Genomic DNA, 24,085 nt, shown 5'->3' on the forward strand with positions numbered 1-24,085 from the left:
TTCTTGTGTTATCAATGTTTACCTCCAAAAAAGACGTGCAGCCATCATAGTTTTGCATCAAAATGTCCTCATGCTAGGAAACTGCTGCAAAGAATATTGCACCTGCAAGAACCATTTACCAGATCATCAAGAAATGAAAGCTTTAGCATAAGTTCTGCCAGGAAGACGTAATTACTACGTCACTCATTACCTTCACATCTATCCAATCATGTCCTTATACTCGCTGTATAAAAGATATGTACTTACACGTTTGAGTTTGCAGATGAGCTCACAATTACCTCCACCCTCCCCACCACCACCAGGATGGTCCTGTCCATACCTCCCGGTGGGGGGGCTCGGTTGTGCCCCTGCCTTCGTCTTCAGGCCGGAAATGCAGATCCGCTACCCCCGGATTATGCACTGGACGGGGCCTAAGCCAAAGAACTATAAATAATTGCTTGTCAATAAATTAATGCTTGTTACATCATTCTATCTCCCGAGTCTTTCTGGTAGAACTTCAAGGAGAGACATCAGGACGTCCCAGAGTGTCCAGCAAGTATCAGAACAGTGACTTCCAGCTACTGAATCGTGTCACCACCAGTGAAGAGCTGCTCAATTCTGGCAGCACTGGTGTGAGTTCATCTGGTGTCAAGAAGGGCAGCGAAGGAGCCACTTTGTAGTATGTATCACCAGGATGTATCTCCTCCAAAGAATGGGATCAAAGCGTCCTGCAAAAGTAACTTCTCCCAACGATTCAGGAGCAATTTGGTGATGATCTGTGTATTTTCCAGCATAATTGAGCACCATGTCACAAGGCAAGATTGATAATTAAGTGGCTTGGAGATCATTGAAATTTTGGATCCGTGGCCAGGATCTTAATCCCATTGAGAACCTGTAATCAATCCTCAAAAGGCCAGTGGACAAGCATAAATCCACAAATTGTCAGTCGGGATTTGGCCCAGAAGCTGATATCCGGCATGTTGGAGTGTTATTGCTGCAAAGAGTGAATTGCAGAGGTTATGAAGAAGAAGGGCCAACACTGTAAGACTCTTTGCATTCATTATTTTTGCTCTTCTGCCAATAAAAGCCTTTAAAACTTATGAAATGCTTACTGTTATTTTCCAGTATAAAACATGTGATAAAAATAACCTACACATACTGAAGCAGCAACTATGTGAAACAAAATTTGTCAGTGGCAGTGCCAATAGTTTTGGCTATGGCTGTACACTTAATACAATTGTGAGAGATCCATAACATACACTCTCTTATTTGTCTGTTTTAGGTTTTGTTGTTAGCCTATGTTTTTGTGTACATTATCCTGCTTTTTTGCTATTTTAACACAAAGCTATCAAAATTTAGCTAAATTTCCATCCATCCTCCAAACCGCTTGTCCTCTGTAGGGTCGCAGAGAGCCTATCCCAGCATCTCGGGTCGCGGATGTTGGACACCCGGCCTATACAGATGGCCAGTCCATCACAGGTGAGATCAATTAGTCAGGGAACATTATTCTCAGGTCAGCATATGGTAATCTCTCTTGTCAGATGATGACAAACAATTTGGACAAAACGGAGTCTAGGGAAAGATCACTGGGAAGGAGAGTAAAATCATATTGAGTTGGCGGTCTTTATAACTAAATGCGCCTCTATCTCCCTCTTGTGGTGTGAAGAACATGGTGCTCTGTAAATGTTTTTCTAATTAGTATCTACTGAATGAGGAATGTATTTTCACTGTAACTGCTTGCAAGTTACTTTTGGTAGCTACTATTACAATCAGGATGAATTACTTGGGCTTTATGATTTATTCTCTCATTTGCAGCATTTTGTTTAACAACTTCCTCAGCCTCTGCATTACAGCGTAGCCTACTCAAAGAAAAATCTGTCATTTTCACAAATTAATTTCATGCCCTGATATATAGAATATTTATTTTTCAATTTGTTTAAAAAAAATACTTCCAATGTATAATCCCTTGCAAGTGACATGCAATATGCACTGCAATAACACTGATTTCTGAATAATAAAAAAAGGTGTATGGCTATTGTGTGATTTTGATTCTACAGCATTGTGTAGTTCATTTGTAATTTGCTCCCACTTTATGCACACAGCATTGATGCCAAGAGTGGCACGTAGGAATGGGTAATACTACTTATTTTTTACAAGGCCGATACTTTCAAGGCAAGTATCGCGGATAACAATACCAATACCCAACTGATCTTTTAAATTATTTGTATAAATAAAATAGGTAATTCTAGCCACTTAACATTATAGTTTTGAAAGCCATGTTTTTTCATGGTCTAACTGCCAATTATACGATTGTTTTTGTTTACACAGACAGATTGTGGTAAAATTGTACCCTTGCTTCTCACTGCTATTTGTCAATGACAATGTTATAACCTTATTCAATAGCACCATTCATTTCTAACAGGAATGAAAATGAGGCTGTGAGGCATAGAAATACAGTCTGTTTAATGGATTGTGTTGTTTAACAACATAGACTGTTCAGAAGACAAAATGTTGTTCAGGGGGCAGAAAACTCAGTTAACAAAAACCCCATAAAACAAGTTGTGAGTTGTGAAAATTGCAGGAAATTATGAGCCTGCCATTCAGACTAAGTCTATCCCCCACAACCTTATTTTCATACACCTAAAATATGGCATCAGTCAATCTAACCTGACTAAGGTCTATAGCTCACATTTCAAACTGAAAATTAAAATCAAAGACAGAGTAAAATAAATAAAAGTAGCGGCTATCAAATAAAATGAAACGATTAAGTAAATGATTAGAATGAAATAGTACAGATTAACTAATAAAAAATACACATATAAACAAATCTAGCTATAGTCATTCAAATATTTTGAAACAGAATAAACAAATTCAAAACTTTATTTAACGGTCCTTTAATTTATAATAGAGATCGGGTACGGAGGAGATCCTGGCGACAAGTGTCAATTGATGGCTGTAAATGTATCCAGGCAGACAGGCCTGCTTCAATTTATTGACACGTTAGGTATCATGTAGCATTGTGTTGGTCCACTGTCTTTGACTAGAAAACCCCTAAATAGTTTTGAGCTGGCTTTTTGCTGGACATTTTTTCTGGGATCTGGCATCCCTGAACATGCCCTGAGCATTAGGCTACTGCGCATGAGTTTAAAACTGAAACTAAAGCGCAGCGTTTACGTTCAAAAAGTGCTAACAATGTTCTGACTTCTGAGTGACACTGTTATATTGGAACAAAATAAACACTCTTTCTTCTCTTTTGAAAAGAAGGTAGGCTATACGTTTTTCTTGAAACACGTTTCTTGACGCTTACGATATTATTGAGGCTCGCTTTTTGTATAGCCTACTGGATAGTGTTGATTTCCCTGACAACTGAAAGACGCCATCGGCAGAGATGGCGAGCCCGCAAAAGGTACGTTTGTTAACAGTCATGCTAAAACCCATTTAACTGTATTTTTCTTTATTATTTATGGGCTTAATGTCAGGGCAGTACGTTTCAGATTTAAAAAAATAATAATTATTAGGCTATTTTGACTATTCTGCGCATATAGGCTAGGTAACTTAGGCTAGCTATTATTTGAAGTTCTTAACGCCTGTTTAATAGTCGACTAACGTGGTGACAGTTTGCTCAATTTAAGGTGTTAAAAAAATCTTACATTTGATTGTCTGCACATACCCTGTTAGTAAGTCATTTATGATTAGGTTATTACTTTCAAATTCATTGCAGATATTTACTGAAGTGAGACTTACGATTGATCCAGCCACAATACCGCCACATTCAGTTCCAAGCCTTCTTCACGGCAAAACAGTGACACTTGGACGTGATGGTGCATCTACAGTTGCCACCGGGTCATTCCAAGATATTGATGATATTTATAGAAAGTGTATAACTATGCGACCAACATATGATGGAAGTAGTAATCAAAGACAAGACGAGATGCGTCTGAGGGACCACACTGCAGCAGGTCTGGGACAAGCTCAAAGTTACTCTTTAATAGTTCAACCAGTTCAGGTTGATGAAGTTATAATGCATTACATAAACGAAAAGAAATCTAATGAACTTCACATAATAGAAAATAGGAATGCAGTTTCCATAAATCAGTACAAAAGTCATGTGACTTTTACATCCAAGACTGGTAAGAACATTCAAGCTCAATTTGCACGAGAACAGTTTATAACATTATATCAAAAGACTGCAACAGGGCTGCAAACTAAGACATACGTTAACAGTCCAAATATGATTGCACTTTGCAGTGCAGAGTTTCCAGAACTCTTAATCAAAACAGTTCAAAAGCATCTGGAACTGACCGGCAGCTTCATTATCCTTGAAAGATTAGACACACTTTTGAATGGCAGTGCACAGCAGCACAGAACGGGAAGAATGTATCCACAGCACCAAACCCCAAGAAAAACAAAAGATGATGACATACCTTACAAGCAACCTGCGAAACAAGAGAAATCAACAGACCCAGCCAAAGATGAGACATGTCCAATTTGTTTGGATTCAATCAAGACATCGGATTGCACAGTTTTAAGTAAATGCAAGCACAAATTTTGTAAAGACTGTTTGGCTAGGGCTTTCCAGTTGAAACCAGCCTGTCCGATATGTGGAGAGATATACGGCGATCTTACAGGGACGCAACCAAAAGGAGGAACCATGACTGTCTCATGGGACAGCTCTTCTTTACCTGGATACGGAAAATATGGAACGATCGTAATTACCTACTATTTACCAAGTGGACATCAGGGGGTGAGTATGAATGCAATGAAGTGTAAGACATTCTTCTGCTTTGAGCTGTTCAATATGACAACAATCAGTTACACCTCAGGGTCTTGTGATTACCTCATACTCTGCAGAGTGAACACCCTAACCCAGGCATGGCGTACATGGGGGCGTCCCGCATAGCTTACCTCCCTGACTCAACAGAGGGGAACAGCGTACTGAAGCTTCTGCGGAGGGCGTTTGACCAGCGACTCACTTTCACCATTGGATGTTCATCTACCACTGGACAGAACAATGTGGTGACCTGGAATGACATTCACCATAAGACGTCTCGTGATGGAGGACCAACGCAGTAAGTAAACCGTTTGGGTGTTGTCAACATTTCAGGTGGTTACCTCATCTCAGACAAGCCCTTTTATTATCAGCATCGTTTAATCTTAAATTATAACTATAAGTGTTGTAACTATGCTTTTTTCTTTGTAGTTATGGTTACCCAGATCCAGAATACCTGAAACGAGTACAAGATGAACTGAAAGCAAAAGGAATTTACTGATTTTATGATCTTAACTTTGTAATCAATACAAACACTATATGATTATAACCAGCAGTCATAATACAAAAGGTTATATTGCAGTCTCATTATGACCAGCCAATTATAGTATTTTTTATTTATTTATTTTACAGCCACTTTATATGTTTAACACAGTTTAGGATGTACTGTTTGAATTGCCATGTTTTAGTTGGTAACCTCGTTTCGCTCATGCTACTTTATGGGATTAAAGAGTAGGAGAAGACAATCACATTCTGTTTTAACTGTAAACCTTATACTTTCAATACAATAAAGGATCACATCTACAGAAATTAGATTTTAAAGGCACAGTATGTAAGTTTAGCTGCTAGAGGTCACTTAATCAAAACAATAACAAAGGTGTAGTTTGATGATGCCGTGAAAGAGTGTGGAATCATGGGAGTTGTCACCGTCACCTCCACAGCTGATGAAGCGAATGCTAATGAGAGACTCCTGCGTGTCACGTCTCCAGTCCCATGGAGGAACTCCGGAGCTTTTATTATCCTTATAAGCGGCAGTCTGGCGCTCCTTTCATTTAGTTGTTTATTGTTACTTTACGATTAAAGTTACGTTCAACATTTGTCGGTTCCCTTTTTTCCTCCCTTGAACTTTGTTACAGTAACGCTTGATCACTTAAAATCATATTATTTTATATCATTCTAATGAAATAGCCGCAAGTGCTGAATTATTCTTCATACAGGTCACTTTATTTGACAGATTAAAACTGTGGGGTAAGGCAGCGCTGTTTTACTTGGTCGAAACAATCATACGATAATACATTTGAGTAAGTTATGTTATTACTCTACTACATTGCAGTAAGCTAGATCGATATTAGAATATCATAGATGAAAACTGGATGAATTGTGTTGCTAAAAGGAATGCAATTAATTTTTAAACATATGGTATGATAGAGAAAATGCTGCATTACAAATAAAGCTCTTACCGGTATTTTGCTGTTAGCCACTAGACAGGATAGCGTTGTCTCTGAGGCACATGGTACAGACATGTTACTTAGTAAATTGAGAAAATGAGATTCAAACAATAAGACGAACCGTTTTGAGCTATATAACAATAGTTATCTGTTGATAAAGGTATCCAAACAGTTGCTCGCCTATCTAATAAAACACATTAGAGCGTCTTTGGTCTTCCCATGGATTCTATATGACGTCATTGACAGGCAATGCAATGGGCCGTTGCACTGGTTAAAATAGCAGATTTCACTTTGCATGTCAACTTATTCTACCAACACTAACCCCTTATTCTACTACCCCTAACAGTCTACTAATACTCTAAGAGTTACCGTAGTTGAATGTTGGTGCAATGTTACTTAAAGTCAACAGAATGTCTAAAGGCGAACGTCAAAATAAAGTTTAACTGACTTACATGTGCCAAATATCCTGGCTTTTGGCCAGTTAGTCAATGGTTGACCTGTCCTAACACTGATTTGCAGAGCTATGGCTTAATTAGTAACATATATGATTTTGTGAGAAAAACAACCATAGGAACACTTGGAATATTTTTTATTTGTGCTTCAGAGGACAGACACTTGAAATTAAAGTCCTCTCTCTTCCACAACGTTATACTAAATTATTGTACAAATGAATGCACCGGTTCTTTCAGGCACCTTACGGTAGTTAAAAATGTACATTTGCATTGCATTTGGAAACTGATCAAAGGTGAGTGGGGCTAGGCGGCACACTTCAGTGTATGAACTGCTATTCTGCAGTATTTAGGGGTTCACATCTGATTTCAGTTATAAGGAAAAAAAGACAAAAAAATAAAAATTATAGGCAAATTTGAATTTAATGAACATAAACAGATACATAAGCTACTATTCCATAACTTGTAAAAAGCCAAAAAGCTCGATCTGTTCGCAAAATAAGGAAAAAGTAAAAACGTACTACAGAAAATATTTGGCCTCCTGTGTTGCTGTGGCATTATTTACATATATACAGTATTTTCACATATGACAGTATTGTCAAATTTGCCATTAAATCCTTATCTATAAGGCACCAAATGCTAATAGCATGATCTCTCTTTTTTACCAATTTGTGCAGAAAATGTACAAAACTATACAAACAGAACTATAACGAACAGTCCATAACAATGAAGGTAAAGTAATGAAAAAAGTTTTGAAACAATTATGATATACAGTTATGTGTACATACATGCATGTAAGAACTAACCCCTATTTTAATCCTTTAAAGAGATTTTTTATTAACTGATCAGATTGTGGATTTGAAGGAATACTCATTGTAACAAATCTGATTTACATCCCTTTTTTAGTAATGACAAACTTGACAATGCGTAATGAATATGTAAACTTTCACTTTAGATTAAACGTAATATTGAGCTGTTGCCATTCAATCAATAGCATCTACAAAGGAATAAAATGGAATATATTGCAAGTGAATATTGTGTGGATTTACCAGTATTTCAGAGTCCCATGGAAAAATACAAAATACTTTTCTGCACACAAAATGATCAATACTACATTTGACGTGCCCATTTTTTAATAAAACCCATAATTCTGCCCATAAGTGAGAAAAGTGTTGTGGTGCTACATCTTGACTATGTAAAAGTTGCATTTCCTCAAATTGATGAATTTGAATCAAATGTGTTACCTTTATGCACAGGTTCTAATATCTATTTTGGGTGATCGTTCTCAAAAATGATTTAAACGACTGAAAGTAAAGTTAACAACCACACAGGTGTCTAAACATCACTATAAATAATTGCAAAACATGAACAGAACACTCACACATTTGAACCTTCTGTTAATACATTACAATGTAAAAACAACAAGCAGCAAACACGTATTCTGCCTTAAAATCACCTTACAAAAAAGATTTATATTGAAAAGACAATTTACAATTGGGTGACGATTTTGTCCATTATCAAAAAATTCTGTAACCATACCAAGGAAAACACGTTTGTTTGAAAATGCCAGGAAAGCAGCATGCATTTTATGTTTAGTTGTTGCTGCTGAATATATAAAGTGTTTCATTTTTTTTTTTATTTTAATCTTTTATATAGTTGGTATAGTCACTCACCAAATGTTACAGCAATAACTGTATATTTAAAATGATCAAGTTAATGAAGTGGCAGGTTCGGTAAATCTGGGCAAATTCTAAACTGAGGCCTTTAGAAATTGTAAACTGACAGCTACTTTTAAGTAGCATGACATATAAGCTGTAGCACAGGGATTTTGTTTTACTCTACATTTGTCAAAGCTCTCCGTCAGCTGGAAATGCAGTCAAAATCAGGAGTTGCTCGCTCGTGTTCAGCACTGTCAAACAATAAATACATCTGTCTTTGAAAGGCATTTAAGATTATATGGAAGTTTGAAACTATCATACATTAAGAAAAATAAAGTGCATATACAGTAGACACCTTTTGTATACACAAATTAATGTACTTTAACAAGTACAACTCTTAGTAAACAAGGTCAAATGGTGCATATCCACACAGGAATATTGTATTTTCTCCAAGAAAGTCTCAAAATACTGTACTTCTTCAAAGTGCTTTCATTTTTTCTATCTTTACAAAAAATAAGTAGTCCACCAGTTGAACTGAGAGACATACCATGCTCTTTCAAAATGTACCTTGTATTTATAAACTTAGCAAAATGGTAATAGTTTGAATAGCCAGTGTAAATATGCATGTATCCCAGGGGAACAGTATAAATAGTGTATTTTGAAGATTGTGAATATCCTTTTTGTTGTATGTCTGTGTGTGTGTTCTGTGGTTACCAAAAAATACATGGTATTGGCCTCCTACGCTCAAATGTCCAGCTTTGGGAAAGAGGTCAAGGCAGCGGTATTGTGTTCAAAATCTTTCATCCAGTAGCCGTTTGATTGCCGATGACTCGCAGGATCTCCTTATGAATACCAGGGTCCTGTGTGTTTATACTTGTGTCACCTACCTGTCCGTCCTCATAACTAGTTGACAAGTGGTAAAAAAAAAACAAAGAGAAAAAGGAGAGTTTCGGTTTAATTTCAGTTCAGTTCTTCTGCAAATAACTCATCAGATCTGCTGCTTTTTATGTTCTGATTGTCAGTTCGGGAGATACAGATTCAAAGTTTTTACAGATACACATTGAGCAACACAGATATATGCTGATATAGATTTAAATGTACTTACACAAAGAAAAAACGTGTGCAGACATGATCTGTATTTGGAACTACCCAGATGTCACCATGCTTGTGCAGGTCTGGAGATGTAATAGCTGTTATATAAAAGAGAGAATATTATCTTCTAAAAAAGATTACAGATGAAGATGTAAATCTGTGTAAAGGTAGTAAGGTCAAACATGAACCTTCACATAAGGCTATGCACTTCAGGTTGCGGCTCTGGAGAAACTGGGGGTTCTGGCCTTTCTTCTGTGACTGAAAGCAAAAGAACATTTGTGGACCAACAGGTTTCAGATACCAAGTGTTTTTGATAAAGCCCTTGAAGAAGAAAGTCATTCAACTAATGATTCTGTGTCAGGTACAAAAAAAACAACTAAATACATTCAATACCTGCAAATTAATATTGGTCTTGTTGGCAGCAGTTTCATCTTTTGAAGCAATTTTCTGCTGTTTTTTATTCATCCCTATGTGGAAAAGCCACAGTATGAATAAAAACAGCATATTCACATGTAACACGTTTTAAAAAATATTACTTTTGTTTTATTGTGCATATAGTCAGACAGAAAGTACAGGAAACATCAGTATCAAACATCTTGGAAGATTTTAAAGACCTGAGTAGCCAAAGGATATGCTTGATAATGGACTGAGATAGATTCCACTCCCATAGATAGCGCCATGGAGCTAAAAAAAACAAAAAACAATGATTTAGTATGCAAACTATGTTTTACTTTTTCTCAAAAGGTGAAGTGTGTCTGCTTAACTAACCAGAAACTTCATACGGTTTCCATACACCACACACCGCTCCGCACATTTTGTATGTCTTTCTTATCTGACACATTTAGTGTCTCAATCAGCTCCCTAAATTCAAAGGTCATGAACAAGTATATCATGTACATGAATTCGGGCACTGATAAGGACAGTAAAGGACACTGGCTCACTACACATTGGGACAGTGATGACTCTATTTTCAGCGACATGACAACGTTTTCATTGTACAACATCACTCTGGTATTTATGAACAACAGCAGAACTTTAAAGCTCATTACATACTGTAGGCCTATATGTGAAACAAATCGATAAATGTTAGCAAGATTATGTTATTTACCTGTCTAACGATGCATGTTCATGCAGACATAAAATTAAATAATGGTTTGTATTTTTAAAAATGTCTATCGTGTGTCACTGTGTGAGTTCCCAAGTGGAAAATAAATATACTAAAAAGTATTTGACATGCATTTATTTTATGCTAAGTATATTACAGATATATTTACATATGTATGTACTTAATATAAATACCCTGCAATTGTACTGTTGGTATACTAATTTGATATACCGGTACTTAAAGTCTGCTAAACTGGAACAACTAATTTTGTACGTAATGCACTTTAGTTATCCAGAAATAGTGCTGAGGTCCAACTAAAGATATACTAAGTATATTTGATTGTGCTAAAGTGGAACAATTGCAAATATACATTAAAGGTTGAGTAGGTAAGAATTGTCTAAATAACTTTTTTTCAAATTGGCTTAAACTGTCTTTATATACCAATACATAATTAAAATGTAAGTACTTTGAAAAAGAGAGTATAAAAATTGAGTGACTATAGTGTATTTAATCTTCAAAAAACACAGCTCATTAATTCCTACCAGGACGAAACAAGTGATTGGCTTGCGCGACTGTCACTCTCCGTCGCCATGACTACCGCCGCTATTACTGGCTCTGCCGACGTGCGCGCAGTCGCGCACCCGTTTTTAGGTGGGAGTGAATGGAATTAATGAGCTGTGTTTATTGAAGATTAAATACACTAGAGTCACTCAGTTTGTTATACTCTCTATTTCAGAGTACTTGCATTTTAATTATGTATTGGTATATAAAGACAGTTTAAACAAATTTGAAAAAAAGTTTTTTTAGACAATTCTGACCTACCCTACCTTTAAGGGCCCAATTTTAACAATCTAAGCGCATGGTCTAAAGCGCACGGCGCAAGTGCACTTAGGGTGTCTCCGAATCCACTTTTGCTAGTTTAACGACGGTAAAAATGGCCGGCGCGTTCGGTGAATGGTTTAAAAGGGTTGTCCCTATTCTCTTAATGATTAATGGGTGTATTTTGTGCATAACGTGCGAATAAACCAATCAGTGTCTCATCTCCCATTCCCTTTAAAAGCCAGTTGCGCATGCGCCATGGCGGATTGCTATTTACATGGCGGAATTTGCAAACGGAAAGACTGAACAGCGCGCAAGCCGACCATCTACGGGACAAGCCGGATTTCACCATATCTTGATGTACACTAATAATATTTTACATTGTAATACATTTTAATATTTGGCATGTTTGTGTGCTGCTGCGCGTCCCTGTCTGTGTAATGCACATTCGTTATGCACCCGCCTATAGGCGCATATTACTAATGCGCTCTTTAAATAACAAAAAAATATGACTTACTTTACTTTATTGTTTATTTTTACAGGGACAATGCAAAATTAAGAGTAATTGCACCAGAGTTAGCTAACAGCTAGTATATTGCACCATTGACTTTAGACCAGGTTTCAGTTGGTCAATGGCGCAGTCTATTACAGTTGCCATAAAATAGCAACGCACCAACAATGCGCATGCCATGAACAGCACGCAAACGGGCAAACAGATGGGCGCAAATGAATTTGCTATTTTTAAAAAATGGCGCAGGACGTGAAAATGATAACTGCGTCGGTCTGAAACTAGCAACAAAAAACCCCCCGCTGGCGCCACATTGTGCCGGGTGTATGATAGTGCCCTAAATATCTTACATTTAAAGACGGATATTATACAGAGTCCCTACTAATAGTGATATTAAACACCACTTACTATTAAGAAATGTGCATTGCAATAAAGAAGAACTCCAAATAAAGTTTAATCATAAGATTTATATCAGTAAGTCTAAAATGATATGTCAATAAATGTTAATGGATTTGTAGTATACTTCGTATGACATAAATGTATTTTGAAATACATTTTGGTATGGTTTTTTTCACTAGGGTTGGCTCGTGATTTATGTTATGTGCTTTAGAAATTCTGTTAAGGGAGCATAGTGAGCATCAATGCTCCCATGTTTTTACAGTGCATTGCTGACATGGCTGACACCCTGATCAGTGCCCTAATTACTGAACTAGGGAGCGGATTGAGACGTACCCTTGGTTCAGTTCATGGAACCCGCACCTAGTGAGCTGATGATCTAAATCAGGTGTTCAATAAGGGAGACATACCACATGTGTAGAGAGTAGTGGCTCCCCAGAAACAGTATTGAAAAACATTGTCATACACAACTGACATTGCAGATAGTTTTTTCTTCTTCTAATAAATAAATCTCTTACAGAGTGTTCAGAAAATTCACCACTAAATTATTAAACTACTAAAATTTCACAAACTATTAAAGGGATAGTTTTGTCATCATATACTCAACCTCAAGTTGTTCCAAACCTGAATGGGTTTCTTTTTTTCTGTTGAACACAAAATAAGTAACTTTAAGATAACCAGACAGTTGACGGTAGCCATGGAAATCCATAGTAGGAAAAAATACTATGGAAGTCAATGGCTACCGTCAACTGTCTGGTCAAACCCGTACAGGTTTGGAACAATTTGAGGGTAAGGGAGGGTTTCATTTTTGGGTTAACTATCCCTTTAAGTTCTTCCTTGCATATATTAAGAGATGTGGTGTAAAAAAAAAACAAGGCGCCCATTGGTCTGCTCCGATGATTTCCACCCAAAAATGAAAATTCTGTCATCATTTACTCACATTCGTGTTGTTCCAAACCCGTAAGACTTCCGTTCATCGGAACACAAATAAAGATCTTTTTTAAATCTGAGCCAGTTCTGTACTCTCTATTGACAGCTACACAACTACCACTTTGACTCAATTCATATGAATTATTTGATCTCTTTATGAACGTTTTGAAGCGTCAAAGTGGTAGTTGCGCAGCTGTAAGAGGAGGGACAGAACGCTCTCAGATTTAATTAAAAAGATCGTCATTTGTGTTCCGAAGATGACGAAAGTCCTTTGAACTACATGAGGGTGAGTAATTAATGACAGAATTTTTTGGGGGGTGAACTATCCTTTTAAGATGTTTACATAAATATACTACCACATTATATTTCCACAATAAAACCACTGGCTTCATCCAAACTTCATCCCAGTTTAATTGCATTAAAAACTGTATCTGTATCACAATTAAAAATGAGTACCTGAAGCCTTGTGTTTGATGCCACAACCAAACCATTCCTCAAAATGGAGTGCCAGTTTTCTATGTGTGATCCACTGAAAGTGATAGAGAGAAAGAGAGAGAGAGACAGTTTGTCTTTTTTTAAACTGAAGAATTAACAACCACTGTTCTCAAGTCAGCAAGAAACTTCACACCTGTACAGTTGTGCTTTTAAATAAATTTGTGCAAAAGACAGATTTGAAACCTATTCTATGATTCAAGCACTGTTATATGCTTGAATCTTATTGGTTGACGAACGTTCTAATGTGTGCAATCATTTTCAGGGAAATGCACGACTGACGTATTTACGTCTATATCACTTCGCCAAAAAATATCAGTTATTTCAAGAGGTCCTTAAAGCCTACAGCAGCAAAATAACCAAAACCCTGACCAAGCAAATAAATATAGTACATTTTTAGAAAAAATTACAAATTATTTCCATGCTTTTTGTCACATTAAATTACGCTTTATTAAATGCGGAAAGCAGCACACACTCTTTTTCTCCCATTTTCTCTCCCACACAGTAATTACGGACACACTCAGTGTTGTCAGCGCTGCTCTGACGATTTTATCAGTAAAATAGTTTAGCAAGTTAAAAGCTACATGACATTTCTCACTAGCGAGGTAATAACGGCGCTGTTCTTGAAGCAGATAAACTTACAGTTTTGCTATTAGTAGAGACGCTGGTGCCGAACACTGTTGAGAGACGTACAGACTCAGGTAATTCACACACGCTTAATTCTCTCTCTGCTATCAATGGCTCAAGCCTCCATTACTAGCTCTAAAATTACGTTTTGGAATTAGCAACGGAGGCGTGGGATGAGATGAGTAAGAAATTAGTCCTACACACAAGAGCGTTTTAAGGATAAAAACCTGACAGATGTCTTGAAATACAACATTTGAACACTGTCTTGAGGTGTGGTAACCGTACTGTGGTAACACGGAATAATTGACTCCGGTTCGTTGAATTATTAGAAAATAAATAACGCATAGCTCGTTTCTCGTCGTGGCCGCATTACCACATCGGGTGTGCATTATTTTCGAATAATTCAATGGCCCATCGTCAATTATTCCTTATATATAGTTTGCTGCACAGCTGAATCACAACTGAACTAGTTACGACAGCTGTAACTGATTTCCTCTTGTTGCGACAGTGAAAGGCACTTCAATTTTAGTATATTTAATATTAGAGGACATCACAAAGCCATGAAGAATATAAAGTGAGAAATTGTCATTTCTGATAAAGTAGGTGTTACAGTGCAAACCTGGCTTGTGGCTACAACATTTGTTCAAACACCCCCACAGACCATTCAGACTGCCCGATTCACATCGCACACAAAACTGCCAAGAGCTCCAGCAAGACAGATACTTTGAGAGCAGCTAAGATACATTTTACGTAAGCCCTGTTGTACCCTAATCATGAATTTATGAATTTGTAATGCTGTGGGTCAAATTTGATTTAAGGATAAAAAAAGCTCAGTTTCTTAGGTGTTTAAAATGGAACTTACTGAAAAGCAAAGGTACTCCCAAAGAGGACTTTGGCAGCTCTAAAGTTGGATTCTTTGGCTGGCGGACTGCTGAGCAGGAGGAACTGATGGGGTGTGTGCATGAACTTCAGTTGCTGTTGTGATAGAAACAAGATATAAGAGCATATACTTGAGACGCTAAGCCTAAATCATTTTCTCTGCTTAAAACGTTGAAAAGTTTCACAGTGCCAGTTAATTTAAAACTCTTTTCAAAAATACAGAAGAACTGAACTGGCTTCTAAAAGAGTCATGGTTCTCTCTTAGGGATGTAATGCCAGCAATTCAATGAAAGATTAATCATTATGCGTCTAAACCAGATGATCTTAATCTAGATCAGACACATTTGCACATTCTTGTGGCATTTGCAGAAAAATGTATGGAAATCATAACAAATGCTTAAGATAGATACAAGACTTACTCTAGTAACAGGAAGCTTCACTATGTGTGATCTGTTACTGGATATCACCCTGTAAAAAAATTGATTGATCAACCATATACTCAACCATATACAAACCCTCCGCTGCAGGACTGTAGATTCATTTAAATACTGTATATGCGTGATTGAATGTCACATCATCATATACTGACTGTCCAAGGTACAACAAAGATGGATGCACACACTCTCCATGACTATGTAATTAGAGCTGTTAAGAGAGCTGACTGTCACATTTACACCTCATTAAAATGCAGGAGCGGAGTAGATAATGATTGAAGTGTCATTCAGTCATACCACTGCAGTAGTGGGTGAGCCAAAGGATCGTGCTTGTCCATTTGTCTCTTTATCTCCAGATATGGAGCCTGTGCAGAAGAAACAGCAACGATTAAAATGTCAAAATGCTCCTCCATTAGGAATCAAAGCACCGGCTGATTTCTCTGAAGACTTATGCTATAAAAGATACAGGGATTGTGATTTAAACAACCAAGGCTATCAATTCAATGTGTGAAATATAATATTTTGCAGAACATTTGTTTTTACCATTGCCGTAAAAAGTATATAAATACTTATACAGTATACATTTATAAAATATTTTAGTATATTAAATTGTAAAAAAAAAAATGTAAAAAAAAAGATGGCTACCATTTATTTCAAGGTTTTGTAATTATACATTTAAGTACTGAGTAATATTAATTCACTACATGTAATTACTTTAGGGTTAGGGTTAGTTGCATGTAATAATCATGCATAATTTATAGTTATTGTTGCTATAGCAACTACATGTAATGTGTAACAAGGTCACTGTAAAATAAAGTGGTAACAAATGAGCATATTCAATTATTATAAAAATGCATTCATAATATAGCATACATAACATTCTATATATTATATATTTCAGTGTCATTAAAATAGTTTGATTTCAATTGATTGACAGACTTAAAAATAACGTTAACAACCTGTTGTACAGTTCTGGTTGATACCTGGGTCATTTCTCTGATAGAGGTGATACTGTCAAGTGCTCTCATCACTCGGTCATAGTCCTTTTTCTGAAGAAGAACCCAAACACTCAATGTAATATGCCTTCATGAGTAGCAGCATTACACAAAAAAGACGGGTAAGGTAAAGCTAAATGCTCTTAGTGTTTTAAGTACCCTGGGGTTGAAGGCAAGTGCTTGTGAGTCATTGGGATCCACCACAGAGGGATATGGCTCAAAAATGACAACTTTTCTCGGAGACTCCAGTGCAGATCGGCACATGGAGACCAGTAGGTCTACAACCTGTTGTCACAAACAGAGATTGTTAAGCCATTTGGTTAGAATGTTCTGTACAGAATGACTGTATGAATTCTGTGTTTGTTTGTGTACCTGAGCACCAGTGGCAATCTCATCAGCAGCCTCATTCATGACCCCTAGAGTTTGGAAGGCGAATACACACAACTCTCTCTCACACACTGTGGGCTGCAGGACACATATAAACAAGCTCATTAGAACAGTAAATTATATTATTAATCCTGGATTTATATAATCACATGTAACATAAATTGGCTCACTTTTAGTTTGACAACTATCCGCAAAATAATATGGCACAAAAATATGGAAAAAAAAGAAAAGAAAACTATATTTGATTGTGACATGAAAGCATAATATGGAGTGAGCATAATTTCTAAATGTTTTCAAGTTAAAATAAACTCTTTCTATTTTAAACAGAAACAGAGGATGTCTAATATGAAAAATAGAAAATATCACAGGCTGTGTTCAAGTTCAAGTTTGCTTTTTTTGAAATAATTAAGATTTTAACTCTGCAAGGATGCATTAAATCGATCAAAGTGACACCAAAGAGCGAAGACATTTATTATGTTACAAAATATTTCCATTTCAAATAAAATATTATAATAAAACTGTTTTTAGCCGGTCTAGGAAAACTTTAGAAAACATTGGAAAATCTTACCAATCCCAAATTTCTGAAAAGAAGTGTATACTTTTACATACTCAGGAGTAAATATAAGAGAAATCGCAGGTGCCTTAAATGATTCATTCACACCATTAACCAATCCAAGATTACTTGTAGAGCAAACAGACTCACTCTGAGCATTGGTCCATTTTGGAACACATGAGGTTCATCGCAGACCACACAGAACTCATTCAGTACAGGGATACGCTGTTCTGCATACTCCATAGTCTGCAATTATAAGTCAAGTAAACACATGTAGCAACCATTCAGTAGCATTTGCCTCCTCTATAACAGTATGACAGCATTAGCGGCTACCACAAGAGCTCTACCCAAACCTTAAAACAAGCAGGACAGTTCATCCCAAATTAAAATATTTTAATCATGTTTGGAACATTTGGAATGACTCGGTGAGTAAACAATGTTTGTTGCAGATTCAGTGTTCACAAGAATACTAATGACTAGAAAATGTCAACTACTGCAACCAACCACATGCCCTCAAGCTCAGGTTGCTTCAGAAAGAGGATGTTGCATATATTTGCAAGTAAAAGACTGTTAGACTGTAAAATACTGTTTGATTAATGAAATGAAAAAGGCAAAGGGGGAAGTGAAGATATTTATTTTTACCTGAACAAGGAAGCCTCTGTCTCGGACTGGAATGGATTTGGCTCCGTTGTTTGGCTACTCAAGAAGACACAGAAAAATAGTTTGAAGTCTCTCAAAATTTTGTTAGCTAAATACACAAAGTTGTTTTCACTGCCTCAAGTAAAACATTACATTGTGGGACAAAATGTCTCAACTATTACATTTATCACTCTGCAAGATCTTTTTTCATAGATCTCTCTCTCTCTCTTTGGCCTGTTAAATTCACTCATCTCTGCCTGGTCGGAGCAATTCACTGTGAATTTGTGTTTTTGCTGTATATAAATTCTGTTAAATAATTATTTCATATCCAAAACACTCTCGTATCTCTGACCAAAGCCGAAACGAACAGGCAATCAAATTAGGCAAATCCTAAATATGTAATCCCAAGCATCATTACCTGAGGTGTGGAAGATAGTGATGGGGCCAGGATGCCGATTAGCCCTGAGGTAAGGGAGAGGCGTCTGCTCTCGGTGACAGGCTCTTTAAAGATGTCGCTTTTCTTGTCGCCCATTTTGGTGCTGCTGGAGTAGGACCTGCTGAGCAGACGGTGGTGGTGCTTCAGGCCGTCCAGCTCTTCAGTCCGCACACTGCCCGAGCAGGAGCGGCCCAGGAGCCGGTGAGGCTTTAAAGCACCGCCATCGCTACTGCCAGCAGCATGTTCGCAGCGAGGCTCGGCCACGCTCGACCGCGGCGACAGTTTATGAGGCCGCAGTGGCGGGCAGTCCTCTGGTTTCACAGCGGTCGAGCAGGGCCTTGGCAGCAGCCGGTGGGGCTGCTTGAGGGGCTGATGTTGCTCCATCCGCGGGTCACTGGAAAGGGAGTGACCCAAAAGCTTGTGCGACTTGCCGACACAGCCGTCCATTTCTGGCTTCACTGTGCTGGAGCATGTTCGCCGTAACAGACGGTGGGATTTTGACACGCCATCCTGCTCGGGTTTGAGCTTCTTTTTGCTCTTCACACAGCCAGGAGGAGGGTAGCTGGGGGATCTGAGTTTGCACAAGCACAACACATTAATCACACTATGGGAATTATGGAACAAAAAAGATGTAGTGCAATTATGCTTGTGCAAATCCTGCACATTTCAGAATGCTTTATTGGCTGATTCACACCAATTTTATTTTTCATGTTGAGGTCTGCATAGTTCGCAAAGGGAATGTTCCTTTCTTCCGCTAATGAACTATAGTAGGTCATGCCTCAGTTAATGAGATACAGAGAATTAGGCAATGCTGACAAATTGCTTTACCGTTTTCTGCCTCATCTTGTTTTTCATTTCTGTTTCATTTTATTATTCATAAAAAATCCACAGGTAGTAAGGCATTCAGGTAAGATGTCCTCTTTATAACAAGCTAAATTTGCGAATCCATTGCCACATTCTCAAAATCTATTTTCTCAATATTACAGTCCAGTTCAAAACTGCTTGCCACCTTGGAGTCTTTCCAGTTCAATGAAACATTTGTGTGAACTGTTCCTACAGTTTGATGACCATTCATTGTCCGTTATGTCTCAGACTCAAGCTGGTCTGATGAACTCAAAGATCATGAAGCTAAAACACTTGCTGGCATAAAAGTAAATGCTGCTCCTGAATACATAAATGCAGCCTAAATATATGGATCAATGTTTACCAAATTCACAATAGTGAATTGCTGATTGGCAAACAAATTTTCTCCAGTACAACAGAGGGCAAAAACATATTTCTCCATTGAGGATTATTCAAAAAGAAGCCTTATATTCATATTACAATTACTTTTTGCAAGGCACATATTTTTATAATATTTCATTACAGAAGCATGGTCAAACAGAACAAGTTTTAGAGTAAGGTTAAAGCTGTCTAATGTTAGCAATAAAAATAATTCTAATTAGATTTTTGATTAAATATTTAAAAAATGTGCTGCGATGGCAAAGTAATTGCATGTACAAAGCAATAACATCAATACGTAAGAAAAGAAAAGTTTTTGAGCTGTAAACATGAGCGCTTTACTGTGTGAGGTTAATTAAATATTGTTCACCAGAACCAAACAATTTTCTTGGTGAACAGGCCTTTAGTCCTGGGTTTAAATGCACTTCAAAGAGGGATAATAAACTCAGGATTGTCCAGTATCGGTGTAGCTGAGTGACTTTTTTCTCTCTTACCTGCGTAGCGTTGAAAAAATGTGCAGGGGAGACTTCACCTTCTTCTCTGTTTGCTTTTTGCCATGTGGGTTGATGAGTTTATCTTTGCTCTGACACTTCCACTGCTGTGTGACAAAGGTTTGCATTATTCTGCCAAGAGAAAGCACACTCATGAAGTTAAACGGACCTAGAAAATCTGATATAACACACACACAAAAACTAGTATTTTCTTACTTTTTCAACTGATGTCCAAGTCCAAATCTGTCTTTTGAAGACACTTGAAACACATCAACAGTGGGAACTGGAAAAGGGACATGAAATTCACCATGAGAAAAAAGAACAGTATTGCAAAACAAAGTACCACATAATGTAACCGTTTGCTACAGACGTTTGATTTAGCCATCAAAGCATTTGAGAGGTTTTTAAAAACACTGGAACAGAAGGTCACTCTGAAATGAGCCACTTATGATGAGTAATATCTTGGCAGGAGAACAAGAGCAGGCATTATAGCTATGTCCAAATAACTTTTCTCTCTGTCTCTTGCAATCTGAACTGAAGTAGCCATGTTCTTGAGTCAAGCTATTTTAAACAACTCTACAATCAACAGAGACAGCTCGGTGTAAGGGCACACTCTCACCAACATGAACAATTCATTTATGCATTTATGCATTTGGCAGACGCTTTTATCCAAAGCGACTTACATTGCATTTCAAGCTACACATTATCAATTCTTAAATTCACTGTATTTATGCAAAAGAAACAACAGAAACCCCATCTAACAAGGTAAGTGTGCCAAACAAGTCTGTGGTAACGGAATCTCATCTGATTGTATAGTCTTAAATTCAGGCTTACCACAGGGATGTTGGTAAGCCTGAATTTACCTCTGCTTTTATTTGTTTATGAATGAAGTTCAATGTAACAAGGACGATCTCACTTCAATCAAATAAGTTGATGGCTTGGTTTTAATTTCTTGCCAAACAGACACAAATTCAGCACGTGTTCAACTAATTTTGAGCATATTAAAAGTATTTTTACAATGGTTTGATAACAGTCATCTACAATTGAACATTGAGAAGACAAATTAATTATGCTGTGGGAATCAAAACAGGACAGGTACGGCAAGCATTTTATGTGAACAACTTATTATAAAAGGTAGTGCAAGTTTCAAATTTGAAATATTTAGCTACAATATTGATGACAAATTCTCATTCCAGGAAAATTTTGACATTTTAGTAACGATAGGAGGGTCCTAACCATTGTTTGGTTTGATGATCGAAAGTATTTTAACATATAACATTGTTTCGTGATATGGCAATTTAGCAAAAATAAATTAATACAAGTAATTTACGAAGGAAATAAGATCACCGGCCAGAAACAAAGTATATAGAGAGAGCTGTTTTCACACTTTGTGGAAAAAAGCCATAAAGTGTGAAAATAAAGTGCCAATTGCAGTATATTCCAGCCCGATCTCATCCCAAGGTGTCATATACTGACGCTTTTGACATATCGTCTACATTCAACGCACATGGCACCCTTTAGCGTCAATATGAGACGCAGATAGATATGGGCCAGAAGGCGCCTCCTAGCAGTCTAAACCTACCCCAGACCTAAACCCAACCACAACCGAACAAAGCTCTGTGCGTGTCATATTGACGCTAAAGGGTGCCATGTGCGTTGGATGTAGACGAAATGTCAAAAGTGTCAGTATATGACGCCCTAGGATGAGAATGCGTTGTATATTCAGACCAAACCCATCCCCTCCACTCCTGTTTTGAGGCCCTCCCTTCGGGGAGCAGGCTGCGTATACCACTGGCTAAAAAGAACATATATAAAAGATAATTTGTTCCATTGGCGGTGACGGTTTTAAACCAAATTCTTAATTGAGGTACTATTTACTTTTATATATTTATATACTCGTTTTATGCACGTTTTTAATGGGGACAAATGTGTGTTCCATGAGCTTTGTTATGTAAGTATTGTGGTATGTAAGTGGATGTACAGTATTGTCTGATAAGATGTATTGTCAAAGATTCTGTCCAGGAAATCTGAACAGACAAAGTCAAACAAACAAATGTGTCTAATGTTGTTAACAGCACAATGATTTGCATGATCTACTTAAAGAGTTGTTAACTGCATTTATGGTTAGGGTAAATTCAATTAAGTGTTTCTCAACATTTCTTTACCCTCACAGCCCCATCTCTAAGGCTCAAGTGACCCTTTATTTCCATTATTATAGAATAAGGAATATCCGAATAGAAAAAAGTTTTGAAATGTCAAAGTTTGATCACTGTTGCCAAAAATCTACCTCTGTTTGGTGTCTTTCTATATGTGCAAATATAATGTAAATCACACAAATTGAAAGAAAAAGTACAAACATTTTGTTCTTTAATAAGTACAGTAACTGAATGTGCTATCCTATTAATAACACGCACAACAAACCTCAAGATGAATTATTTTAACTCATTCTAATTTTTAACGGCACATTTTTATTTTATAAATCATGACTTCTGTTCTATAAGTTTAACTATGTAAAATCTAAATCTAAGTACCCATGACTGGGAATCAAAGCAGTATATGTTTATAAGATAACTTTATAACAAAGTTTGTTTGCTTTTCTTGTGTATGTGTGTGTGTTCCAGTATTTCCATACATTATCAAACAAAATAATGTTTTTGTTTTGTTTTTGGTAAGGGTTAGGTTTAGGATTTGGGAATAGAATGTGAAATTTGCACAGTATAAAAAGCATTGAAGTGTCCAACTCGGCGTGTGTGTGTGTGTGTGTGTGTGTGTGTGTGTGTGTGTGTGTGTGTGTGTGTTTGTGTTCTAACCTGGTCCATTCAGATATTGTGTGAGGGAGCAGTGAAGCCGCACAATAACTGGTTCACTCCGGATCACATCCCAGGCAAGTGCAATCTCCTCCTATGAACAAATGCTGCATTTCAGTTTCACATAGTATAACAGACACACACAAAAATAAATAATATATAAATAAAAACTATATGGTCATCGTCATTCATCTTCAACAAGACACTGAACAATAACACTTACATCGAGGAAAGTGACATCAATGTGTAGGTCGATGTCCACATCATCAATTGCACCATATTCCCTATATTTTGAAGGGGAAAAAATACAATTCCTAATTTCATCTTGGACAAAATCATTTCTGATAGTGAGATTATAATCTTTGTTTACAGCAGCTTTTATAGTACATATTCATTAAGACTAGAAAATCACAAGAATATATCACTCAGCCAAATATGTTGTTGACAAAGCTTTTAGGGATTTGAAGGGAATTCACAACAAATTTAGACATGATGAAGCAATTCTCTTTGTTTATGCAGACGGCTCACAAAACATTTTGCTGGAAAAATTGACACAAACTGTCATTTGCACACTATTTTAAATAGGTTGGGACAAAGAAAGCAAAATAAGACATGACTGTTTTTTATCAAGGAGGTTGAATGCAAATTTTCTACTGGTCATCATCCAATACCCTGTGACGTACCGGTGAGTTTAAAAAGGAAAGTCATCTCAGATGAAGAGCAAGAGATTACATTTTATTAAAAAATAACTTTGTTTTCTTGGGAATAAAGCATGTTGTTATCGTTCATTTCATTTTTATTTAATGTTAGAAAAAGATTTATTAAGAAAGATTGCAGAATAAAATTTTAAACCAGATGAATTTATTTCTTAAATGAGTACGCAGGTACACTTGATGTTGAAGGGATGCAGCTTGATGCTCCAGCTCTGCTGCTGCGCTTCTCTCAAAGCATTTATTTCTCATAAAACCATTG

General features: G+C 36.9%; 2 protein-coding genes across 4 annotated transcripts in view; one reads left to right on the forward strand and one right to left on the reverse strand.

The window, feature by feature from the left end:
• Positions 1-3,111: 3,111 nt before the first annotated feature.
• On the forward strand, positions 3,112-5,845 carry LOC306994940 (E3 ubiquitin-protein ligase DTX3L). Of its 2 annotated transcripts, none has more exons than XM_079605974.1 (4): positions 3,112-3,243; positions 3,701-4,723; positions 4,831-5,048; positions 5,180-5,845. In XM_079605974.1, the coding sequence occupies exons 2-4, from the start codon at positions 3,866-3,868 to the stop codon at positions 5,247-5,249; spliced, it is 1,146 nt and encodes a 381-aa protein (XP_079462100.1). In that variant the 5' UTR covers positions 3,112-3,243; positions 3,701-3,865; the 3' UTR covers positions 5,250-5,845. The 2 variants fall into 2 exon arrangements, with proteins under 2 accessions (XP_079462100.1, XP_079462099.1); XM_079605973.1 differs by having other exon boundaries at positions 3,120-3,385.
• Positions 5,846-7,049: 1,204 nt separating this feature from the next.
• The window catches only part of parp8 (poly (ADP-ribose) polymerase family, member 8), a 33,915-nt gene continuing 16,879 nt past the window's right edge, over positions 7,050-24,085 (reverse strand). The window contains exons 8-26 of one of the 2 annotated variants that reach the window (XM_079605962.1): positions 23,337-23,397; positions 23,117-23,207; positions 20,523-20,589; positions 20,310-20,438; positions 18,577-19,165; positions 18,162-18,215; positions 17,670-17,765; positions 16,952-17,044; positions 16,739-16,864; positions 16,568-16,633; positions 15,882-15,949; positions 15,570-15,618; positions 15,134-15,246; positions 13,609-13,681; positions 10,009-10,078; positions 9,788-9,861; positions 9,583-9,652; positions 9,408-9,492; positions 7,050-9,205 (exon numbers count right to left, since the gene is read on the reverse strand). In XM_079605962.1, the coding sequence (XP_079462088.1) occupies positions 9,103-9,205; positions 9,408-9,492; positions 9,583-9,652; positions 9,788-9,861; positions 10,009-10,078; positions 13,609-13,681; positions 15,134-15,246; positions 15,570-15,618; positions 15,882-15,949; positions 16,568-16,633; positions 16,739-16,864; positions 16,952-17,044; positions 17,670-17,765; positions 18,162-18,215; positions 18,577-19,165; positions 20,310-20,438; positions 20,523-20,589; positions 23,117-23,207; positions 23,337-23,397 (2,077 nt within the window). In that variant the 3' untranslated portion in view covers positions 7,050-9,102. Of the gene's footprint in view, positions 9,206-9,407; positions 9,493-9,582; positions 9,653-9,787; positions 9,862-10,008; positions 10,079-13,608; positions 13,682-15,133; positions 15,247-15,569; positions 15,619-15,881; positions 15,950-16,543; positions 16,634-16,738; positions 16,865-16,951; positions 17,045-17,669; positions 17,766-18,161; positions 18,216-18,576; positions 19,166-20,309; positions 20,439-20,522; positions 20,590-23,116; positions 23,208-23,336; positions 23,398-24,085 lie in introns of both variants that reach the window. The other variant, XM_079605961.1, reaches the window with a different exon arrangement.

This window comes from Phoxinus phoxinus, assembly GCF_949152265.1.
Source record: "Phoxinus phoxinus genome assembly, chromosome: 3".
In the NCBI taxonomy this organism is placed as follows: domain Eukaryota; kingdom Metazoa; phylum Chordata; class Actinopteri; order Cypriniformes; family Leuciscidae; genus Phoxinus; species Phoxinus phoxinus.

Bases quoted from the DNA above. Each gene is read 5' to 3' on its own strand.
- LOC306994940 (XM_079605973.1), top strand. The intron at 4,724-4,830 runs GTGAGTATGAAT...CATACTCTGCAG, and splicing joins TACCAAGTGGACATCAGGGG to AGTGAACACCCTAACCCAGG. The intron at 5,049-5,179 runs GTAAGTAAACCG...TTTTCTTTGTAG, and splicing joins CGTGATGGAGGACCAACGCA to TTATGGTTACCCAGATCCAG.